The sequence below is a fragment of the Zonotrichia albicollis genome, chromosome 4 (genome assembly GCF_047830755.1).
Source record: "Zonotrichia albicollis isolate bZonAlb1 chromosome 4, bZonAlb1.hap1, whole genome shotgun sequence".
Classification (NCBI taxonomy): domain Eukaryota; kingdom Metazoa; phylum Chordata; class Aves; order Passeriformes; family Passerellidae; genus Zonotrichia; species Zonotrichia albicollis.
Genome location: NC_133822.1, coordinates 44,384,282 through 44,405,794, shown reverse-complemented (window position 1 = coordinate 44,405,794; position 21,513 = coordinate 44,384,282). Strand labels below are relative to the sequence as shown.

The 21,513-nt window shown below is 37.5% G+C and overlaps 1 protein-coding gene across 3 annotated transcripts in view; it reads left to right on the top strand.

Moving 5' to 3' along the window:
* METTL25 (methyltransferase like 25) overlaps positions 1–21,513 on the top strand; it is a 46,089-nt gene that overhangs the window by 19,124 nt on the left and 5,452 nt on the right. For 2 of the 3 annotated variants that reach the window (XM_074539656.1, XM_026797869.2), the window contains exons 6-9: positions 7,975–8,069; positions 10,524–10,553; positions 11,644–11,717; positions 13,841–13,934. In XM_074539656.1, coding sequence (XP_074395757.1) covers positions 7,975–8,069; positions 10,524–10,553; positions 11,644–11,717; positions 13,841–13,934 — 293 coding nt within the window. The remainder of the gene's footprint in view (positions 1–7,974; positions 8,070–10,523; positions 10,554–11,643; positions 11,718–13,840; positions 13,935–21,513) is intronic. The other variant, XM_074539657.1, reaches the window with a different exon arrangement.

The following is a 21,513-nucleotide window of genomic DNA, read 5'->3' as shown; positions in this document are numbered from 1 at the left end:
AGATACTGCAGTTTCATAGCAGTATGAAAATGAAGTCAAATTGCATGTTGAATTGATTTTACTCTGCTTGAAGGACAAAATTATTCTCAAAGGAGAACATTTGGACAGAACAAAAGGATATTACAGTATATTTTTTTGGGAAAGAATATATATATTGTCTTAATAATGCTCAAAAATAATTTATTTTTTTACTATTACTATGAGAGTGCATATTCTATAATGTATAATGCTGTTGTATTCCCCTACTAAGTCATCTACCATATGGCTTGTTCTTAAATGTGCAGTGGAGGGCTAACAGAACAAGGACTGATAATATGTGAGATTTAAGATTTCTTCAAATGGAAAATAATTCAGACTGTATCTTGTGTCTGCATTTCCTGTGCATGGACTTCAAACTGACAAAGCATTCTGGAGGGTGCTAGGGGACTCTGTCTCTTATCAGATGGTATTGGTCCAACAATTCAAGCAGTAAGAGCTCCTCTTGTAGCTAGCAGAAGCAAGTGGATTTTAATCCTGCTTCCAGAATGGGCCAAATAATAGCATTTAAGTAGCAAGTGAAGGTCATCTGGGCCAGATCATGGCACAAAGCAGGGCCAGCTTAGATCATTTCAGTTAGGGTCATATTTTGAATATCTCCAAGGACAGTGATACAGTAGCCTTCAGTGTTTGCCCTCACCATGAATTTCTTTCCTTCATATTCATTCAGACTTTGTAGTTATTGTGCATTATCTATTGTCTTTTTCATTTTGCACTGCCTTAATTCTTTTTGTTGTCTTTCCTTTAGGAAAACAGCAGTTAGATCCCTTCTTGGCTGCAGCCCTTTAGTGCTTTTGCCACCAATAAATTCATTTCAGTCATTATACTGGGCTGAAGAGCCCAGAGGAGCACTCCAGATACTCTCACAAGTGCTAAAAAGGGAGAATAATCACATCCCTTAATCTGCAGGCTTCACTGTCAAGCTTCAGATTACTATTGATATTCTACCTGTGTTTGAATAGGTAGAGGTTTGAATAGGTTTGAGTCATATCTTTCAATTTTGTCTATAAAGATACTAAGGAAACTTTGCTGAAAGACTTCATAAAATCAAGATAAACTAGGACTCTGCTGTCCCCTAGTTCATGGAGCCAGGCACTGCCTCACAGAAGGCAGTAGTTTGTCAGTGCCTGGTGAATTCCTGCCAGCTAGTGTCAGCCTTCTTACTCTTCGTGGGCCTGGACATGGTTTCCAGGAAAAAGTGCTCCATAAACTTGTTGAGACTATCTGAGCTTATTTAGGGGAAGATGAGTGTGGTTTTCACCTTTTTGCTGTAATCAGGATGGGCATGACCCATCAAAGACTATAGAGTATGGCCTTCATGGGGCACCGGTGAGTTATGTGGCCCTGCAATGCATCCCATGTGGCCACATGCAGATTTTGTGTATTTCTGGTTGGCCTGTGTGGTACCTCAGCCAGTATGATCTCTACTGCAGATAGGCCTTTGGTTGCCCAGGCTCTGACACTGAACTCAGGAAAGCTACTGGCTACTCCAGGCCATCAATCAGAGACGGCAGAGACATGCAGATGCTTTGTGGGGAGAGACTAGTTTGAATGTTAGCAAGCAGGTTTAGAGCTACATCTCTGCAGTGACAGATCTTCCCAAGAAGCAGAGAATTGGGCAGAACTTGATGTAATACAGGAATTTACTTACTCATTGGAAATCAGCCCAGTAAGCAAGGGCTTGCCTGCAAGGATGCAGTGGGAAGTTCTGTTAGAAAGCATTCTACAGTTCTTTTATCTTGACTGAGTAGCCTCGAAGTTTTTCAAAATCTGGTAAAATGTCATTTGTTCTCTTCAAAAACTTTTTTTATTTTCTTGAGGTGCGCACTCTTAAAGTCAAGGTTGTGGCAAGTCCACCTCAAAGCTCTTGCCCCCAAAGTAGCACATTTTCCATCTTTGCTGTTTCTTTAATGTAAACTCAGAGGGCTGTGCTTGTAAGCACAATTGAAGCGGAGGAGCCAGCTCACAGAGGAGCTGCAGTGGACTTCTGGTTGCCATAAATTGGTATGGCTGGACAGTATGTTCTTTGGCACTTAAGATTTAATACCAAGATCAGTCTTGTTTGAGGCCAATGAAAAATTACTTTTACAGTTCATATTATATTTTATATTAACTGGAATTAACTGGTATTCATTGGGATAAAATTTACCTGTTATGATGCCTAACATAGTGTTTATAAGTCTGAGGTGTTGAGTTGACAAAATATCAACAAAATGTTATTATGGTGTTTTTGTTGGACTGCTGAATTACCTTGCTTATCACAAGCTAGGGATTTTTTTTTTCTTTGTTTCTGAGATGACTTCAGGGAATAATGCATTACATTTCTCACACACTCTAAAAATAGTACAGATATTGCAAGATTGGCTGATTCAGTTTGGTGTTGGACCTGCTGTGAATACTTTGTGAGCATTTCTGATGAAAGAAGGTGCCAGCAGTCACAATCGTGAATAATAATGCAATCAGTATATAGTGTCCTTCTGTGTGTCTCTAAATAAGCTGAATTCATCTGGAAATTTTTGTAATAGGACCACATTTCCAATTGTGCTGGGAATAATTTTGAACTGTTAAGATCATGAAAGCATTTGCTTTGATTTATTAGCAGCTAAAACAACCAAGAGCTGTTGTGTAACATCAAATTTCAACTCAGTTTTAAGAAGCTGAAGCCAATGTCTTTTAACGCCTGTCTTTAAATTTCACTGCTGTTATAAGCAGTATGAAATTCTAAGTTTCAGTTAATAAGGAATAATATGACAGCTCTTGGAAAATTTTAAGTAGTTTTACTTTGGCTCTCTCTAAGGAGAATTGTCTGTTTATACAAAGATTCTTGTATGGATAAAATATACGTAGCCATTAGTATAATTGATTCCTGTGGGGGTTTTCTTCTCTGTTATTGCATTGGGTAGTCAATTACATCAGAGTAGAAAAGATTTGACTATTTATCAGAGACATTTTACATAAACCTATTTACACAGTGAGCCATTATGTCAGTTTTTCTGGGAAAAAGATCAGTTTGCTAATGATTTTTAGGTTAAAACAAACTCTGTGTCTCAGTTCAGGAGATATTCCTAGGATTTTGGGGAGCTGTTTTATCCTACATTCAGCTAACATGTTTTTGGGGCAGTGTACCAGCTGGTCTATGATTATCCCTAAACAGAGAAGAACTGAAATTTAACATATTTTTTAAAAGATTTTACTTTCCTTGAAAAGGAATTTGGGTTTCTGTGTTCTGATTCTCTTTTTTCCATCCTCCATATCACCAAATACATCAGTAGCAGTCTGTTTTGAGGAAAAAACACATGAATGTTGTTCTTGCTTTGGAGCTACTGTTAAGACCCACCACAGAGATGTGGTAACTGAGAATTTTTTTAATATATCCCTTGGGGTGGAATAAAGTGAAACAAATGACAGGTATATATATAAATGTGTGTGTGTGGGTGTGTGGGTATATATATTTTAGAACAATTGGGTTGCAATAGAAATGTAGCCATTTTGGTTGTTATCTATAGTAATATGACATTATAAAAGCATGAAAATACCACTGAAGAAAATATACGAGGAAGAAAAAGAAATTATTAGAGTAGCTAGCAGAGAGGAAAGATATCATGACCCATCATTTTTGCACTTCAGGAGCACTTTGCACCTCAGATGTCCATTGGTTGAAGTGATGGTCACAGTCTTGATCTGCCAGGGGTGGGGCAAGCCATGAAACGAACACCTCAAGGCTCAGGTTCAGGTGGAAATGCCCAGGTACCTCCCCTGTGGGGGGAAGTTTTCACCCTTTGGATCATGTGCAGTCCTCAGCACACATGGTCACAGCACCAAGCCTGACAGAGTTCAAGAAGTGTTTGGGCAGTGCTGTCAGGCACATGGTGTGATCCTTGGGGATGGTGCTGTGCTGGGCTAAGAGGTGATCTTGATGATCCTTTGGGTCCCTTCCAACTCAGCATATTCTTTGATTTTGCAATTTGAAATAAGACATAGGTGTAGTTGTATAGATGCTTTCAGTGATAGCTGTCTGATAGAAGCTCTTTTGAGGTTGGCTTAAGTACGACAAAACAAACTCCAGATTGTGTAAACATTTCCAAAGTCAGGTCACTGCTGGGTAGAGGAGCAGGAAGCCCTCCAGGAAGCTGGGGAAAGTAGCTTCTTAGTAAGGCACTCTGAAAGAAGTCAGCAAAGCTTTTACAGAATAAACTTTGACTATTAAAAGCCATTGAACATAATTAAGGGAACCAAAAGGGTTGCAAAGAGTAGTCAAAATTCACATACAGAATTTTATTAGACTTGTGAAACATGGAAAAGCCTTGAGTAAGGTGGATTAAGTAAGAGGACAAATACTATGAAACAATTTTCTAAACGATTACTTACATAAATATAATGGCTTGGTATCACTCTGTTACACTCAAATATAAAAGATTACTCACTGTTTCAGGGTATTAGAGTACAGATGATTTATGTGTAGCCTAGGTATATTTTCAAAGGTATTCCACAGCCAATGTCTTAAAATAGCTACCACTGATACCATGGCAACACAGGAAAACACTTCCAAGCAACAGATCAAAAAGCTTAATTTCCTTCCCAAGGCATCTTTAGGTATTGCTGCATAGGGAACCTTTCCATGTATTTGTGACACAGCTAACTAGTCACTAAACCCCAGATGTTTTCTATAAAAATTGATTCTGAAAAAAATATGAAACTTGAAAAAATACTGACAAGGTAAGCTTTACAGATGTTAAATGACACTATTACCTATTGAAGTTATTATGGTATTTTTCATTAATTAATGTAGCAAGAATATATTAAAACCTGAAGCCATCTTACATTTGTACTTTTCTCAGTGTGTACAAAGTATGAGGTTAGAATTGGGAATGCCAAAGTTTTAATGCACATAATTAAAACATAATCTAAGTTTGGGTGTTGGAAATTATTTTGGTGACAGCTGATTCTGTTTCCCGGAATTAGAGAGCATTTTTCTTCCCCACTGTCCTCTGCTTCCCCCAGCAAAATCCTGCTTAGTCAGGGGATTTTTTTTGAAAAATACAAACTCAAGGAACAGTGAATTACATGGCCAAGGAAGATTTAGTCTTTTCCATGAAGGAAAAAGGCAGGTTAGTAGTTATCTATTTTTTCGGAATAACAGAAGTAGACTGAAAACCTACAGTGTTGTGGAAGATAGAGGCTATGGAGGATCTGAAAAAGGTTATTTGTGTTTTAGTACAACTTTGATGAAGTTCACTATATATACAATGACACAAAGTATGGTGTATGTGAAAAAAAACTGAAGAGGGTAATAAAGATTACTTTCCACTGAAAAATCTCAGAAGAAAAAATGCCATTTCAATCCATTGAATTACATGATCAGCCAAAAGCAGCAATTAGGTTTAGGGCTGGGATTCAGAGATTCTGACAAAGCTTACAGCTCCAGGGACACCACGGCTAGAAAAGGCATGCCAAGGGGAACACGATGCTGCACCAACATTGCTGGCTCCACAGCTTTCTGATCTGGCTCATCCCATGGAACTTAAATCAGGCTTATTTTTTCCAGTAACTTTAAAGCTTGTTGGTCCGTTGTTTTATAATGACCATATTTTACTGTAAAGCTTTGTGAAGTAAAATTTGAATATTAGCACAGTAAAAATTGCAGTATTATTCTTAGAAATGAAAATTGATGGATGGACTAATATTAAAGGTATTGGAGACGCTTGTCCCGTTCTCTTTAACTTCCTTGTCATCATTTGTGCACATACAGAGTTGGCAAATGTGAAAAGGATTTTATGAAAAAAGGATTTTCATAGAAGGAATTCTGTCTGATTGGCTACTCTGTACTGAATTATAACGTGGTTGCTTCATGCATTGTTGGACACTTGAGCTGTTTCCTGTGAAATGTTCCATTGGATACTAAAAATATACTTAAAATATTTCTTGAATATTTTTTGAGATTTATACAGTTTGGAACTGCTGTTGTGTTAGATAGAAGCACAATATAGTGAGCTATATAGTATTAAGTATATCTGAAATAATTGCAGGCATTAAAAAAATTCCAGTTTTTTAAAATGTAGCTTGTAAATATATGAACTTTTAGCAATATGTTAATCCTAAAAATTTTTAAACTGTGCTTGAGAGCAGACTGGATGTGAAAAAATAAATAAAACTTAAAGCAATATTGTAGAGGTGTGGTCAACTTTTGATATATATGAAAAATTTATTTCTAACTTGAAGCATTAGTTTCCCTCTCTTTTTCTCCTACTTTACAGTTTCAATAATTTGAGTGAAGATGATGTTTTGACTGATAATCTTTCCCAAAGATTATCTGAATTATGCATGAACAGTGCACTGATACTGAGATTGTAGCTGACAGGGTAGTAACTTTAACTTGAATGAATGATTAGTTTGCCTGGAGGACAGGGTATAAATTGGAAGAGATTTGCTTGAAAAGATCAAGGATTTAATCTTTCTAACTCAGTTTGCAAATTTTTGTTTTGAAATATTTTAACAATGATATCAGAAAGACATACAATAGGAACCATGTCAGTCATTGTTTTCTTGCACTCAATAAGTTCTTACTGACATCCCTGCAGTAGAAATATCCACGTATTCCATGTACTCCGTAATTAGACTTGAAGTTAATTAATATTTTAGAGCTTGTCATGAGGCACTTAAAAATTCTTAGTACATTTCTAGTGCTGAAACCACTTGCAATCTGTTTGGTCAAATTTCGTCTTTATTTTCAAAAAGTCTTCTTTCTCGTTCTGCTAATCATGCTAATAATTAAAATCCTATTCTAAATCATGGTTCTCAAACCAATATTCAGCCCCTAAGAGCCTCTGGCATCCCTCAGGGTTAAAAGGAGAGCAAAGTGTGGGGTTGCCTGCAGAGGTTTCTTGCCTGATTGCTGTTACTGTCTAATGGTCAGCTGAGACTGGGCACTTCTGCCAGAAAGCCAAAGGCTTTCCCTCCCTCCCATGAGTTGTGGGGAGGGTTCTTTATAGTTGTTTTTTTTTTCTTTGCTTGACTTTTATGGAGTGAATTCTATTTATATATCTCCGACTGTTGGTAAATTTTCTGCTGTTCCCTCTTTTTAACCACATTATATGATTTATTCTGAAATGTGCCCCAGTCCCCTTCCTGTGCTAAAAAGCCAGGATCTTGGCCAATTTGTGTTGGTTTTTTTTTAAGAAAGCAGTAAATCTTATTCACTGTTCTAAAAATCAGCTGACAATGTGTTAATGAAAACTCTAAATGTTTAGAGTTTGTGTACATTAGACGTGACTATTAAGAACATCTATAAAGTAATCTCTGTACCAGTTTTCCCACATTTGCATTAGGGCTAAACATGAATAATTGTCTTGTTATTCAAAATACAAATGATACTGAAACTGAGCACAGATTGTGAGGCAAATGCTTCTTGGTGTTTTGAAGAAACAGCAAGAGTCTTTGCAGCTGCTCTTTTCTGGAAAACAAACATTCTGCCTTACAGCAGAATGTTGTTTCAGAACTAGAATAAACAAATACGTATTGTTCTGTGTGATGTTTGAAAGATGTTTGGGATAGAATAAGAAGACAATGAGAAGTGGTACTGAAGCCCTGCTGCATGGAATGACTGCTTGGCCTACATCTTGTGATTCATGGCATGGTGTAGGTTGCCATGAGTATCTGCAGACTTTTCTCTTGTCCCTTTGACTGTTTTTTTCGTGGATTTTTGTAAAGGGCAGTCACTTAAAATTGTTTTGGAAAATGTGAAATTATCAGCAATTCAGCATAAACCAGAAACATCTGTTGCAGGGAAAACATGTTTTTTGTAGCACCACCACAAGTTTTGGTACTGGATGAGAGTAGTTAAGTGTTTCTACTACATTACCTACTGTTCATCTTGCTCAGTCCACTGTGTAGTCTGTAAGAGGAAAAGCTGTGCCTTTGTTTTTTAACTCCATATTGCAGAATGCCACGACCAAGTCTGGGGATTTCCCATGTGTCAGTACTTGAAGGACAAAGGCTGGTGCTGTGGTCGCAATGCTCGGATGTCAGCATGCTTGGTATGATTCCCCTTCCTTTCTTTTTCTACTGAGAGCTTTGTCCAGATGTTACAGGATTCATTGTTTTTGGCTTCTGATCCTGAAGCCATGACTTTAATCCAAGAATCTACAGGATAACATCATTAATGCTGTAAGCATGATGAATTATATCTAAAAAAATATAGTATTGACCTTCCAGCTTTATAAATTTTATACTTGCTGGAGGCATGAAAAAATGAGTATTGATATAAATGTATTTTAAGAGTGGACAGAAAGGCCAAAGCTTTGCTGAAACCTAAACAAGGTAACCCCTTAGGATTATAGTTCTTGGCCAAGGACTTAGGGAGAAACAAGGTAATTTTAGAAGGATTGCAATCAGTAACTCCCTCAATGCCTTCATGATTCACAATATTGAATGTTCTAACTGTTTAAAACCTGAACAACCCTGCCTATTCCAAAAACTAGAGGAGCTCTAAAAATCCATGTAGTTTAAGAGTCTGGAAACTTCTTTTTAACATTGCACCAAGAGAAGAAGTACTTTTTTAAAGACTTAGCCTCATCATGATAGAATGATGAGCTGTTGTCTAATTTGAAAAAACAGGTAGGTACTGAAAATTTTCACCACTGTTTCAGTTAGAAGACTACTATTCCTTCCCTCTATTAATTTTTAATTTATGGTACTCAGATAAATCACATCAGGTTCTAGCTAAGCTCTGCTGCTAGGTCTGTACCTCCATTACAGAGAAGAGTATAGACTAAAGACTCAGTGTGGACTAATGTATTGAGGTTATGTAAACTTGAACTACCATGATAATTAAATGCTGTCAGGAGAAAATATAGGAGGACAGTTGTTAAGGATGCATAAAGCTTAAATGTGTTACCCTTGGCAAAGTAAAGGAAAAGAATTGTTCATTTTAGAGATGGAGCTGTAAAACTCAGCAGAAGTGCTTTCTAAAGGGATTTGCCTTTTCTCTTTTTCTTGTCAGTGTCATACAATACCAGTCCTTCCTTAGCTGACACATTAGTTGTTTCCTATTCCATTTCTTTTGGAAAGAAAAAGGTTGGGTTGTTTTTCAGCAGTGGTAGGAAGATAAATTTTAAAAGCAAATGGCCCCCAAGAGAGTACTGATCTTCCTGTATATATCTATTTTAGATTTCTCACAAATCACAGAAATTTGGCAATTAAAAACTTTTTGTTTGAATATTCACAAAAGGCAAAGAGTTCTCCTGTGTAACTAGATACTTCTCCTCTTATGTCTGTATTTGTCCATATGCATTTTTCATGACTAGGATTTTCCTTGCCATGTAGGATGTACAAGGGAGCCAGCACAGAGCCACTAAGCACCCACATTTCTTGGGCTAATGGCTGGTTAGCAGAAAGTCTGCTGAGCAATGACACTCAGAGTTCAAATAGGTTGAATTACCAAGGCCCAGAGGTGTTGGGCAAGAGTTCCAGCTTCAGAGCCTTACAATAACATATCTTGGATGCCATATCCATCTCCTCAGCAGCAGCAGATGGATGCTGCTGTAAGAGCTTATGCAGCAGAAGGCAAACCTGATAGCTGGCCAAGGCCATGAATGGAGGAGCTGCAGCTATGTGGACTTTGTTTCAAGAGCAGTGTGAAATACCAGATCAGTTCTACCACAAAGAGAAGGAAGTGTGGGTGGTTGTGTAACAGGCAGTCTTATTTACTGTAGTGAAGTTTGGGAATAAAGGTGATAATAATCTGTAAATGATGAGGCATTTTTGGTTTGCTACCTATTTTGATGTAGCATCAGATAATCAGATACTGAGGTTTTGTCTTCACTTCTGCTATGATCTTTAAAACTGTTGAAAATTTTGTGGGCACACTATCTTTTCAACTGTGAAGGAGTATTACATGCTTCTAAATATCTGTTGTTCTTTATCACTATGCATGATAAAAATCAAGTAGTCTCACATCTACATCAGCATTTATAGTATGAAGACTCTAGTGAAAGATAATGCACAGTATTTTAAACTGCAGTCTCTCTGAAGTTACTTTATTTGCCTGTATATCAGCAGTCTGAGTAGTAGTGATTAAAACTAATATTATCTATTGAACTAGTATTTACTTTTAAATAATTAAATATGCAAAATGTATTACTTGTACTTCGGTAGAAATATATTCAAGAAAAATGCATTTGCTTTTAACACTTTCACAGAAAGTAATCCTCTGAAACTCTTGTACAATAGAAAGAAAAACAAGCCAATTTTCCATGTATATATTTCCACACAGTTGGATGTCATTGCTTCTCCTATAAATAAACCAAAATAACAGGAGTAGCTGCTTATGAGTGCCTAAAGGTATTAACACTTTAAAGTGTGCAAGCTCATGTTATGTCACACCATTAATCTTTTTAAATGTCATCTCCTCTGACTTTTATACAATGTGTTTATAAAATGTTATGATAAAGAATAAACATATCAGCAATTTAATTCCTTGACTCTTAAAGGCTTTGGAGAGAGTTGCAGTTGGCCAAATGGTAAGTAATACTGTTTATTTTAGCCATTCTAAGATAAAATGTGTTTTTCCCCCTTGAATGTTCTTAATCCATGGCCTTTTATTGAACTTCTGCATATCTGGAATCTGAAATACTGGCCTACACTATGTCAAATCCTGATAGATAGCATGTGTCATCACAAAATCACATTTTTATTGCTGTGCTTGTACTTAGTGAATCTGTTTTCTTTTTACAATTAAGAGTCAGAGAAAAAAAAAAAAGCTCAGTTTAAAATTTAAGGCATCAAACCTTCCTAACTTCCTTTGCTATCTTTCAGCTAATGCATAAATTCAGTGCAAATGTCCTTCTTATATTCCTGGTTTGGATCACTCTATCCCAATGTTTTATCAACTAATGTAAAAATAGACATTGTTATGACAAAAGCTTGAACCTGTTAGAAACATCATCATTCTCATTTTTAATCCCTGTATATTTTTTGTCTGTGAATATTTTGATTTATTGTTGTGCAAGTTATCCTTAAGGGATGGTGGGCACCAACTGTTTAAGTATTTAAAAGGCCAGGCTGAAAGACTTCTTTCCATATTCAGTAAGCCCACTGACCCCAGCAGTCTTTTTCTGTGTATTTTTAATTGGCAGTCATTAACTGGTTTTATGCAAACATATTTTCCATAGACAAATGTATGAACTTCTTAGTATTATTTTTTTTAGCATAGTACTTTCTACATGGTTCAGGCTGCAGTCTGATTGCAGATCATTCAGCTAGGTAATTACTCCTTTTGTCTTCAAAACAACCTAGATAATTGTTGTTTATTTTGCATATTAGAATTCAGATCATGAACAGTGCATTTTCCTCTGTTGTCTTTCCATCAAGAGAGTCTGGGAGTTTTTTTCTTTTTTCTTTCTTGCATTTATGGTTACGTTAGAATCTGACTTAAAAACATAATTTTAACTGGATGCAAGAACATTAGTAAATTATCCTCTTAAATCTGGTATGACCAGTTGTAAAGTATATAACTCAGTAAATAGTTAGGGAAGCCAATACTGGTTTTGTTACTCGGATCCTAATTTCAGTGCCAATTTTAAATCCTTGCTGTTGTAAAACTTTTTGCAGCTGCCTACAGAATCATTGTTTTATCGAGCTGTTCTTCAGGTTATTATAGAAGAAATTTATGGTGTCACCAAAAGGTAGGAAGCTCTGAATTCACAGAATACCAACTAAAGATTGATCTGATTCTCTTCCACCTCTGTGTTGTAGAGAAAGTATGTTTTGGAGAGCAGAGGGATGTAGGAATCAGTCTCATCAGGTTGTATGTACACATTGGTATTAAAATGCCATTTTTGCTCATCCTCAATCCACATCACAAATGTATTGCCCTTCCTTTACCTGTAGCTGAAATAGGCCCCCTTTGCTACTGGGTACACAGGTAAAGCACATCTTCACCTGAGAATACTCAGCAAATGCACTGAAAAGTCAGCGCAGTCCTGGGCTACCCTGTCATGCAGAAGTCCTGGCAGCTTTGATAGTGCAGATGGAAAAAGGCATTTCTGTTTGTCCTGAGTAAAACTGCTGACGGCTTGATGGCCATCATGGCTCTAAAGAGCTACTCACTGCCTGTGCCTACACTGGCAAATGCTGCTTCCTTGTAGGAATGGGATTTGGAGAGCTGCTGCTGAGGATCTGACATCTATATTATACTCTTCTGTGGTTGCAGTTGGATTAGATTTTATCTTATTCTGTGGGATGTATGCCTGTTAGCACTTGGAGCACATCCAGAAGCACACCTTCCAGTTTAATTTAGTTTGAAAATAACCCATTTTTTGAGCTCTGATACTATTTCACAGTGTGAGCCAAGGCATGAGAGGCGGGAAAAACCAGAAAATTCACTTCAGAAGTATACTCCTGATCTAAAATAAGTGCTAATACAAATACTCTTAAAACTTTTGCTGGATGTAGAGTCAGTCAGACAGCTTACCCTTCAGAAGGTCAAATTCCTGAAAGAAGAAATGCTTCTTTATTTTAAAATTGCATACAATATCACGCAAAAAGTCATGGCTTCTAAATTGCAGAGAAAAGAAAAACTGTGTGGTAGATTTTTCAATTTTTGAAGGAAGTATAATTTGGAGGAAATAATTAAGATTATATGTCAGTAATGAACACAACGACTACCTTGGAAAGACCTGTCTACCCCCCATGTTTTGGGTTTTTTTCTGAGCAAGATGTAAATGCCCATCTTCCTAGGAATGATGTAACAACATAATTAATAACTGATTCTCAGTCTGCATCAGCCTAAATGTTTAGGTGCATTTGAATATTAAATATGACAGCAAAAATTCTTTTCAATGAATGAGGGTCCTTGACAGCTAAACAGCATTAGAACTGCCACTGAGTGAAATCTTTTGAAATCTTTCTGTTGGCTTCAGCTGTTTGTTCTGGTTTTAGGTAAGGAGATAGGTTTTACTAAGAGCAAAGAGGGAGAAAAGTAAGATACTAAGATACTTCTGTTCAGTTTTTCACTGAGAGGGTGCGAGGAGAGTGTATTTCTTGTTAAGTTATTCAGTAGCTGAAAATTCTGTACCTGAATATTTCACCCCTACTCTAGAAGAGAAATGTTAGACTCAGTCAAGAAAGTGAATTCAGACATAAAAAAAACCTTTGTGTGTTTTTTCTCCAAGATATTTTAAGCACAGAGAAGAGAGCAAATATGAGTGGTCTGCTAGGATTCCTTCTTCCTATATATTTTTTAAGTTTTTGTGAATTATTTTAGTGTATTTTTTGAAACAACACACATTTTTGTCTGGCTTGAAGTGCAAGCTATTGAGTTGTGAACAGGACAGAGTTCTGGCATCATTTAGTGCAATAAAAATTGAAAGGATAAGAACACCAGGTAACAAGCAAAAGTGACATTTTTTCAGTTCAGTGGTTGCTATTAAAAAAATTACAGCAGGATCATGGTAGATTATGGAAGTAATTTAGAAGTATAGAAGGAAATGTGTCATTGGAAATAATAATTTTGTCATTCATATAAGGAAATAAAAAATGTTAGTGAAGAATTTAAAAAGAAACTTCAACTGTCTCAGAGTTTTAGGTAAAATAATAACTGTATTATAACCATAATACAATTACACAGTTGCTGTGTCTAGAAGTTACTTCAGTGTTAGCTAGATTGTTTTAAGTGGAAGGAGGAAAAAGAAAAGTTGTTACTAACTTGGCAGTAGTAGCCATCCAACTGATTCATTTCTCCTGATAAAAATATCTGAACTTTGTTGTTGGATGTATAAAAGCCTACACCTCAGTACTGTGTTTGCAGTGATCGACATGTTGGAAAAACCTTCTCCAAATCATCCTCCTTCGTAGATTATGTCAGACGGTCTCTGAAAAAGTTGGAACTGGATGATTCAAAGGTGAGTCACTAGTGACTGTATGAAATTGTTATATCCATATAATTTCTTAAGTCAGCACCACAATGCAGTGTTTGAGCCATTGAGTTGATTTATGTCATATATTGCTGTGTGAACATTATATTTGAAGACTTAATACCTTTAAATTAGTAAATGTTAAGGAAACAGATGAAGATTTTAAATCACTTTGTTAGAGAAAAAAAAGGAAATATAAAGTAGAGATTTAAAATAATTTTGAGATTTTATTTATGTCCCTGAGTATCTTGTCTTATTCTTAGTCCTACAACTGCTCAATTGGTCAACAGATGGCAACATAGCATTAGGCACAGAATATGACTGTGTGAAGATCACAACCATGTTGTGAGAACAAGTTGTGCAAAGGAGACACTAGAGAGTACTAGACAGATTGTTAACAAATTAAGTACAATCAAAGGAAAAGTGGGAGTGGCAAGCATGTAAAATATTTAAGGTAAAGGTTGTTGCAGTCTCTGGTAATGTTTAAAACCTGTAGTCAAAATGTCAAATCACTTAAAATCTGCCGGGCACATCAAAGCATGAGCTAGGAGAAACAGGCAAAACCAAATAAGCGAGTAAATTCAAATGACATTGAAATCATCCTGACAGCATTAAGAAAAAGACTTATGCCTGAAGTGTGCTGTATTTTAAAAGGATTATATTTAATTCTGTAGTTAGCTAATCATAACTAGAGAATGTAGTTACCTGTTTGCTTTTCTGTATGAATAGCACTAACAAGATGCGTTCACCCCAGCTAGAAATAAAATTATGTCTTTCTTCATGTGTGTACAGTCACCCAAAAGCAATAGTGGACTGTTTGTATAATAATCATTCACAAGATCATTGATTGAACTCTGCTACTGCAGATTTGTTCACTGTTTTCCTTAAAACCAGTAAGCATAGAAAATTTGTGTCAAGAGGTCTGATTTTGATATGTTGTCTTTTGCTAAGAAGGGTCTGGACAAATGCAGGTCGCCCTGAGACAAAGATGTCTGTCAACACTACTTCAAGCTGCACATTTATGTGGTTGCTAAAGACCTGATTCAAATAAATGCTTACTTTTGCTCATGTTTCTCCTCATTTTATGTGCAGCTGGCTGCATACTGAAGACTGGATTTTATGCTGATGTAAACAATATTATTTTTTATTTCCCAGCTATATTGAAATCTGCAGCAGCACGAAACCAGTGCTATTTTGATACTACTGAGAGGAAAGTTGTTACTGCTCCCTTAACACTGGTCCTGACCCTGCAGTTTTCATGGCGGAGTCATCACTGTATCTACACAATATTGGAGAATGTGTTAAATGCCTCTCTTCAGAAAAAAAAAATACTTACATAGCTAGAAATGTGATGAAGCCTAAACATTTGCTTTGAAAGACAACAAAATCAAAGAGAAATTTATGTGGAATTTGGGTTTTTAGCTCTATTTAGAAATGAACAAAGGAGCAGCTGTACTGCACAGACCAAATGTGTACTTTGTCTCTGGCAGTGGACAAAAACCAATGCATTGGGAAGAATGTAAGGTGGGAGCAAGCATATATGAAGCACACTTCCAAAATAGACAAAAATGTCCTTGTCATTCACCAAAAAAAAAAAAGGAGGCAGTAATTTTCTTAATGCATAAATGTATTTAGGTTATATTTAAAAAGCAAAAACTTAGTGACATTGTGTAATACAACCAGAGAACTATGAGAAAAAATTGTTTCCATATGGGTCTCTGTTTCACATGTGCAAAGATGTTTTCTAAAATACAGAAGTCAAGAAACTGTGAGTCTCCAGTCTTTTACTAGGCTTATCAGAATATTAAACAGAATTTCATCTCTGTATGATAATAAAAGTACTGGAAAGGAAAATAGAGGAGTAGAGGCACTGTTTTTAGGAGTCCCTGCCAGGGTTTGGTAGCTTGTCATGTATGGTAAAATCTTGCATGGTTTTTATCACTGAAGCTGAATCTGTACTGTGGGATGTAAACACTCTTCTAAACTTAATGGTTCATGATAAGCCTCACAGCTGCTTCCTTTATACACACCAATACCTCTGTTTCTGATCAAAAGGTAGCCCTGTGCAATCCAGTCATTTTCCAGTGTGGACAGTTGTGGAGGCAGGATAAAGAGTGCAAGTATGTAGAGCACCTAACCTGCCTTGATACTCATTTTTGTAAGTGTGTGCCCTTTGCTAAATGTTACACTGGTAAAGACTCACCAGGCATAATTATCCAAATACTAAGGTTTTTTTGGCTGTTGATTTTAAGTAAAATAAGTTATTGAATCCTGCCAATAATTCATGTGAAGAAACCCCTCTGTGTCTTTCCTTTGTGAAATAGATATGAAGTTTTTGCTTATGTGAAGCAAGAATTAGACTCTTTATAAAAAGAGTCTCAGTCAGAAATGAGTTAGAGTGAGACAACATAGTATAACAGTTTCTCTACCAAAACAAAAAAGGCATTTATCAATAACCTAGCACCATTCACTGTAAAGAATTACAGTTCAAGGGCTGAAGTTTCCTATTAAGTGAGCCAAAGTAATTTCCTCCATCCAAGATGTTTCTTTTTTAGTGTGGGAGAGTCTGTCAATTAAACACGTAGATGCAAATGAAATCCTTTTTTCTGTCTTGGTACAGGACCATTCTCTTCACACATCACTTCAGTAGTAAAAATGAGGTTTAAACCATGACTACTGAATTTCTGACAAAACATTCTCATTCTGTGAGGGCAGGGAAAGGTCTTGTAGTGTGAGCATGATGCTTCACAGGTATGGTTATATTGCTTATAGCTTCAGAATTAATGGAATTGCTCTCTGAGCCATGGATCATAAAATGATGTTAATGATCATCTAGTTCCAACCCCCCTGCTGTGGGCAGGGACACCTTTCACTGGTTGCTGAAAGCCCCACCCAGCCTGGCTTTGCACACTGCCAGAGATGGGGCATCCACAGCTTCTCTGCGCAACCTGTGCCATGTCTCAGCACCCCCATAGTGAGGAATTTCTTCCTTATGTAATCTAAACTTATCCTCATTCATTTGAAAGGCATTTTCCTTGTCCTGTCACTACATGCCTTTGTGAAAAGTCCCTCTCCACCTGTCTTGTAGGTCCCCTTTAGGTGCTTTTAGGTCTCCTTGGAGCCTTCATTTCTCCAGGCTGCACAGCCCCAGCACTCTTAGCCTGCTGGCCACAACTCTTTTAGTGCAGCCATTCTGCAAATTCCTTACCCACCCAGTGGTCTCCAGTTTAGAGACGAGGATGTCACGTGGGATAATGGGAAATGTTTTGCACAAGTCCAGGAACTGAATGATGTCAGTTGCTCTTTCCTTATCTACAAATGCTGTAACCCCTTCATAGAAGGCCACCAGATTTGAAGGCACAATTTTCTATCAATGACCATGTTGGTGTCACCAATCACCTCTTTATTTTCTATGTGTCATAGCACAGTTTTCAGGAGGATCTGATGCATGATCTTAGGCATCAAGGTGAGACTGCCTGACCTGTAGCCACCCAGGCATTGAGTCTTTTTCCTTTTTGAAAATGAGTTATGGATTATGTTCCCCTTTTTCCATGGGAACTTCACTAGGCTGACATGACTTCTCAAATATGCTGGATAGTGTCTTAGCAACTTCTGCCAGTTCCTTGATGTATCTCATCAGGTCCTATGGACTTGTGCATCTTCAGGCTCCTAAGATGTTCTTGAGCCTCATCTTCTCCTACAGTGAGCAGTTCTTCATCAGTCCCTGCCTTTGTATTCTGAAGCTCAGGTGGGGTGGCTGAAACTCTTGCTGGTGAAGACTCAGTCAAAAAAAAAGTTGTTATCTCAGCATTCTCCATAAGCTGTGTAACCAGTCTCCTGTTCTGGACAGTGTGCACATGTACCTATAAAAGCTTTACTTGTTGCTCTTGATGTCAGTCAAGTTTAATTCTATGACAGCTTTGTCTTTCCTAACTCGATCCCTTGGTGCTTGGACAATATCTCTGTGTTCCTCCCCGGTACTTGCTCTTGCTTCCACTCTTGATAGCCTTCCCTTTTGCTGTTTAGTTTGGCTAGAAGATCATTGTTCCTCCCTGCTGCCCTCATGGTACTTTTGCTTTACTTCCTCTTTAAGCTTGGAGTATTAACCAGCTTTAATGGGCCTCTTTTCCCTCCGGGGGTTTATGCCATGGTACTCTGTCAAGCTGATCCCAGAAGTCTGGCCTCCTGAAGTCCAGGATATTTAGTTTACTGTGTGCCCTTCTTGCTGCCCCAAGGACCTTGAATTCTACCATTTCATGGTCACTGCAGTCAGGGCTTCCCCTTGAGCTTCACATTCCCCACCAGGCATTCCTTATTGGTGAGAATTGAGAGCATTGACTCCCCATTCCTTCTGTGGGAAGGAAGTACCCATCAATGCATTCCAGGAACCTCCTGGTTGCTTATGCCCTGCTGTGTTGTCCCTCCAGCAGATACTGGTGTGGTTGAAGTTCCCCATGGGCTTGTGAAAGTGAGGCTGCTCCTTTGGGCTTGTAGAGGGCCATATCTAGGGATGTCTGCACAGGGCTGCAGTAATTGGATACGTACCAAAGCAGTATTTTGTTCTGATTGTTTCCTTTGTCATAGTTCACTCTGTTCCTACAGACTCTGTGTTGTACAGACAGAGCATTAAGGGTCACATAGATTTTGGAGACATTATTTCTATCCCAAGATTTCTTTTTCCTTTTGTTCACTGTTTTACCTAATTAATGTGAATGGAGAACTCTCTTTTGGGAGAATGGAGCATTCATTCCTGTCCTCTCTCCTAGTAGTAGCTGGCCCCTCTGATACTTGTTAGCCTTTTTGCTTTCAAGCAACAAGAGCAATTACTTCCTCTTCAGATCGGAACATGTTTCAGCTGTTTGTAGCTGCTTTGCAAATGCATTTAAAATGAAGCCTCTTTATTAACAGATCTGATTGCTGCTTAAGGCAATAAGTGCTACAAATAGCATGCCAAGGCAAAAAGTCCTCATATACGTATTTATGTATTTCTAGAATTTTTAAGAAAGAAAACTCAAAACTCTTTAGGTTTCCTGGTGTCCTGTTCTTACTGGAGTAGATTAGCAAAAGATCTTTCAAGGGGACTAGCTTAAGGTGATTAAATGGAAAAAGTGCTTACAAAGCTAAGGCCTGGATATGTGTCTGACAGCCTTTGGAATCTATTGACTTGGTGCTTTTGGAAACTCCAGACTATTTAATTTTGAGTGTGAAAGCTGGTAGACAATACTGAAATAAGAATTTGTGCAAAAATACTTTTTTTCCCACTAATTGCTTAATTTTTATCAGACAAGTTTGGGGTTTTTTTACATTTGATAAGTGGAGATGGATTACTCTTAGCTTACTATAGGCTGTCCTTGACTTGTAATTCTCCGCAGTGACTCATGGAATATCATGAAATGCAGTTTGCAAGTGAAGGGAGATAGCGTGAAGCTTATTGTGTGGTTTAATTTTCTCTTGCTTTAAAAAGTGTTGGAAAGCCACTCAAGACTGGGAAACTGTCAGTAGTGGAATTGTGTAATACATTAAGACATGAGCTAACCTGAATATATGCAGCTGTAGTGGGAACTAACAAGAATTTTTGCAAGAAATGGGGAAGAGAGGGACTTTTAGCTTAAGATTTCTTACTATCTTAAAGTCTACCCCACAACCAGTATCAGTGTGGATATCTTGAAATGACAGTGAATATCTGAAACTGGTTGGTCTTTGCTAAGAATATTTGTAATTTGGTGTGTTTTATTGTGTTCAGCCATTGGGCAAACACGGAGCCAAAGCCAAAACAATGCTCTCCACTTTCCCCTGAATCCTGAAACAGCAATTAACTGAGACAGTCAAAGCAGTCAAAAAATGAAAGTACTACATGGATTTACACACTTAATGCATTTTACAATTGTTGAAGAGCTGACTTTCTTCACTGTTTTCTTGGACAGAAGGAATTCCATCTCACAGACTTCCTGTGTCCTTTGTTAGTTAGGGAAGTACTAAATGAGGGCTCAGGTAGCACTTGCATAGCACTCTATAAAGTGTAATGCTGTTTTTAAGCATAACTGTTTTTCACATAGACAAAATATTATCCCGGTTGTGGCACTGTAGCATTTTACTCTGACAAGGAGTCCTGAGAGATGTGACTTGTATCTCAATTAGGTATAATTATAAATAATATAGATTCCATTCATTTGAAGTGCATTTTAAACAAAGTTCTAAATAAACTTAAGTCTTTCAGTAATTTCATTATCTGTTTTACGTTGTTTTACAATATATAACATTACGTTATTTTTAACTACCTTAGTCATGGAAAAGTTATAAAATTTCCTGTTAGGTATGTTCTCCCAAATGTTTTGAACTGATCTAAGTCACTGCTCTGCTAGAAGGATTGCCTTACAGTTCTCTTGTTCTCTCATTAGTGTTCCTGATAGTGCTGGTGCAAGTAGAGAGAGGAAACATGGAATTGTGCAGTCAGTGCAGGAAGAAGCAGTCCCTCTGAGGTAGCAAAGAGGAATTTCATCTAACAGACTGTGGAATAGCATCCTTAGGCTGTTGCTTCTCTGGAGGACATGTGCAGCATTGAGCAGTAAAAGAGACTTTGATTCAGTGAAAATACTCTTAGTCTAGGAAAGGATACAGAGCTGAAAAAATCCTCTCTGAACAAACATGAAGTGTGGTATCAGTAATTGCCCCACACCTTGTGCCTGAACATCTTTTCAGCCCGTGCTCTATCAGCATGCCTGTGGGACTGCAGTCCAAGGTGGCTGTGCTCAGGTGTGTGGTATCTCACATGCTCTCAGAGCTCTGCTGCTTTCACAACAGATCACTGCATTCACAAAGGATCAGTCAGCCCTATGCCTCGTGCTTAGTGCCATCTGCACCACATGGTATTTAAGGTATATATATGGTATACCTATATGGTACTGTTACAAGTAGGTCACTGGAGACCTTGCCAGGTTGTCCTGCTTGTTCTGGCTGTTGAAGTGACCACATCAATCCACAAATAAATCAGTTCCAAAGAAAGCTTGCACCACCATCACAATGCAAAGAGACAAGGCCCTTTTGTTGACAACCTGATAAAGAGCAGGAGACATTGTAGCTGTATCAGGGAGGAAATACTCCCAAAATGAAATGAAGGTCACTTCAGTATCAGTAACAAAAGCAAGATCTTTGAATGCAGAGTCATTATTAAGATAAATGTATATATTTGAGTTTTGTCATATTTATGGTATCAACATCAAAATGTAAGAAAAAAGTTCAATGCATATATATGAAGAAATTTTTTTGATACACAAATGAGTGACAACATAGAGAACAGTTGCTTGGACAACTTTAGTGGCTGAATGGGGCTTGCTTTGCATGTGGAAGTACAATTCCTCTTCAAAAATGCCAAGAGTAAACTACTCCCACTTCACCTTAGAAGGAGAGCTGAAGTTTGTGTTAGCTACCGAAGGCAGGTGGAAAGCTGTTGCAGTTTCAGTCAATGGACACTTTCTTTTCCAGCTGACCTATTGCACTGAATTGGTTTGCTCACCAAACTGTTATGTGAGGCACAGCTTGGAATAGTACCTAGTCCATGTCCAGTGCA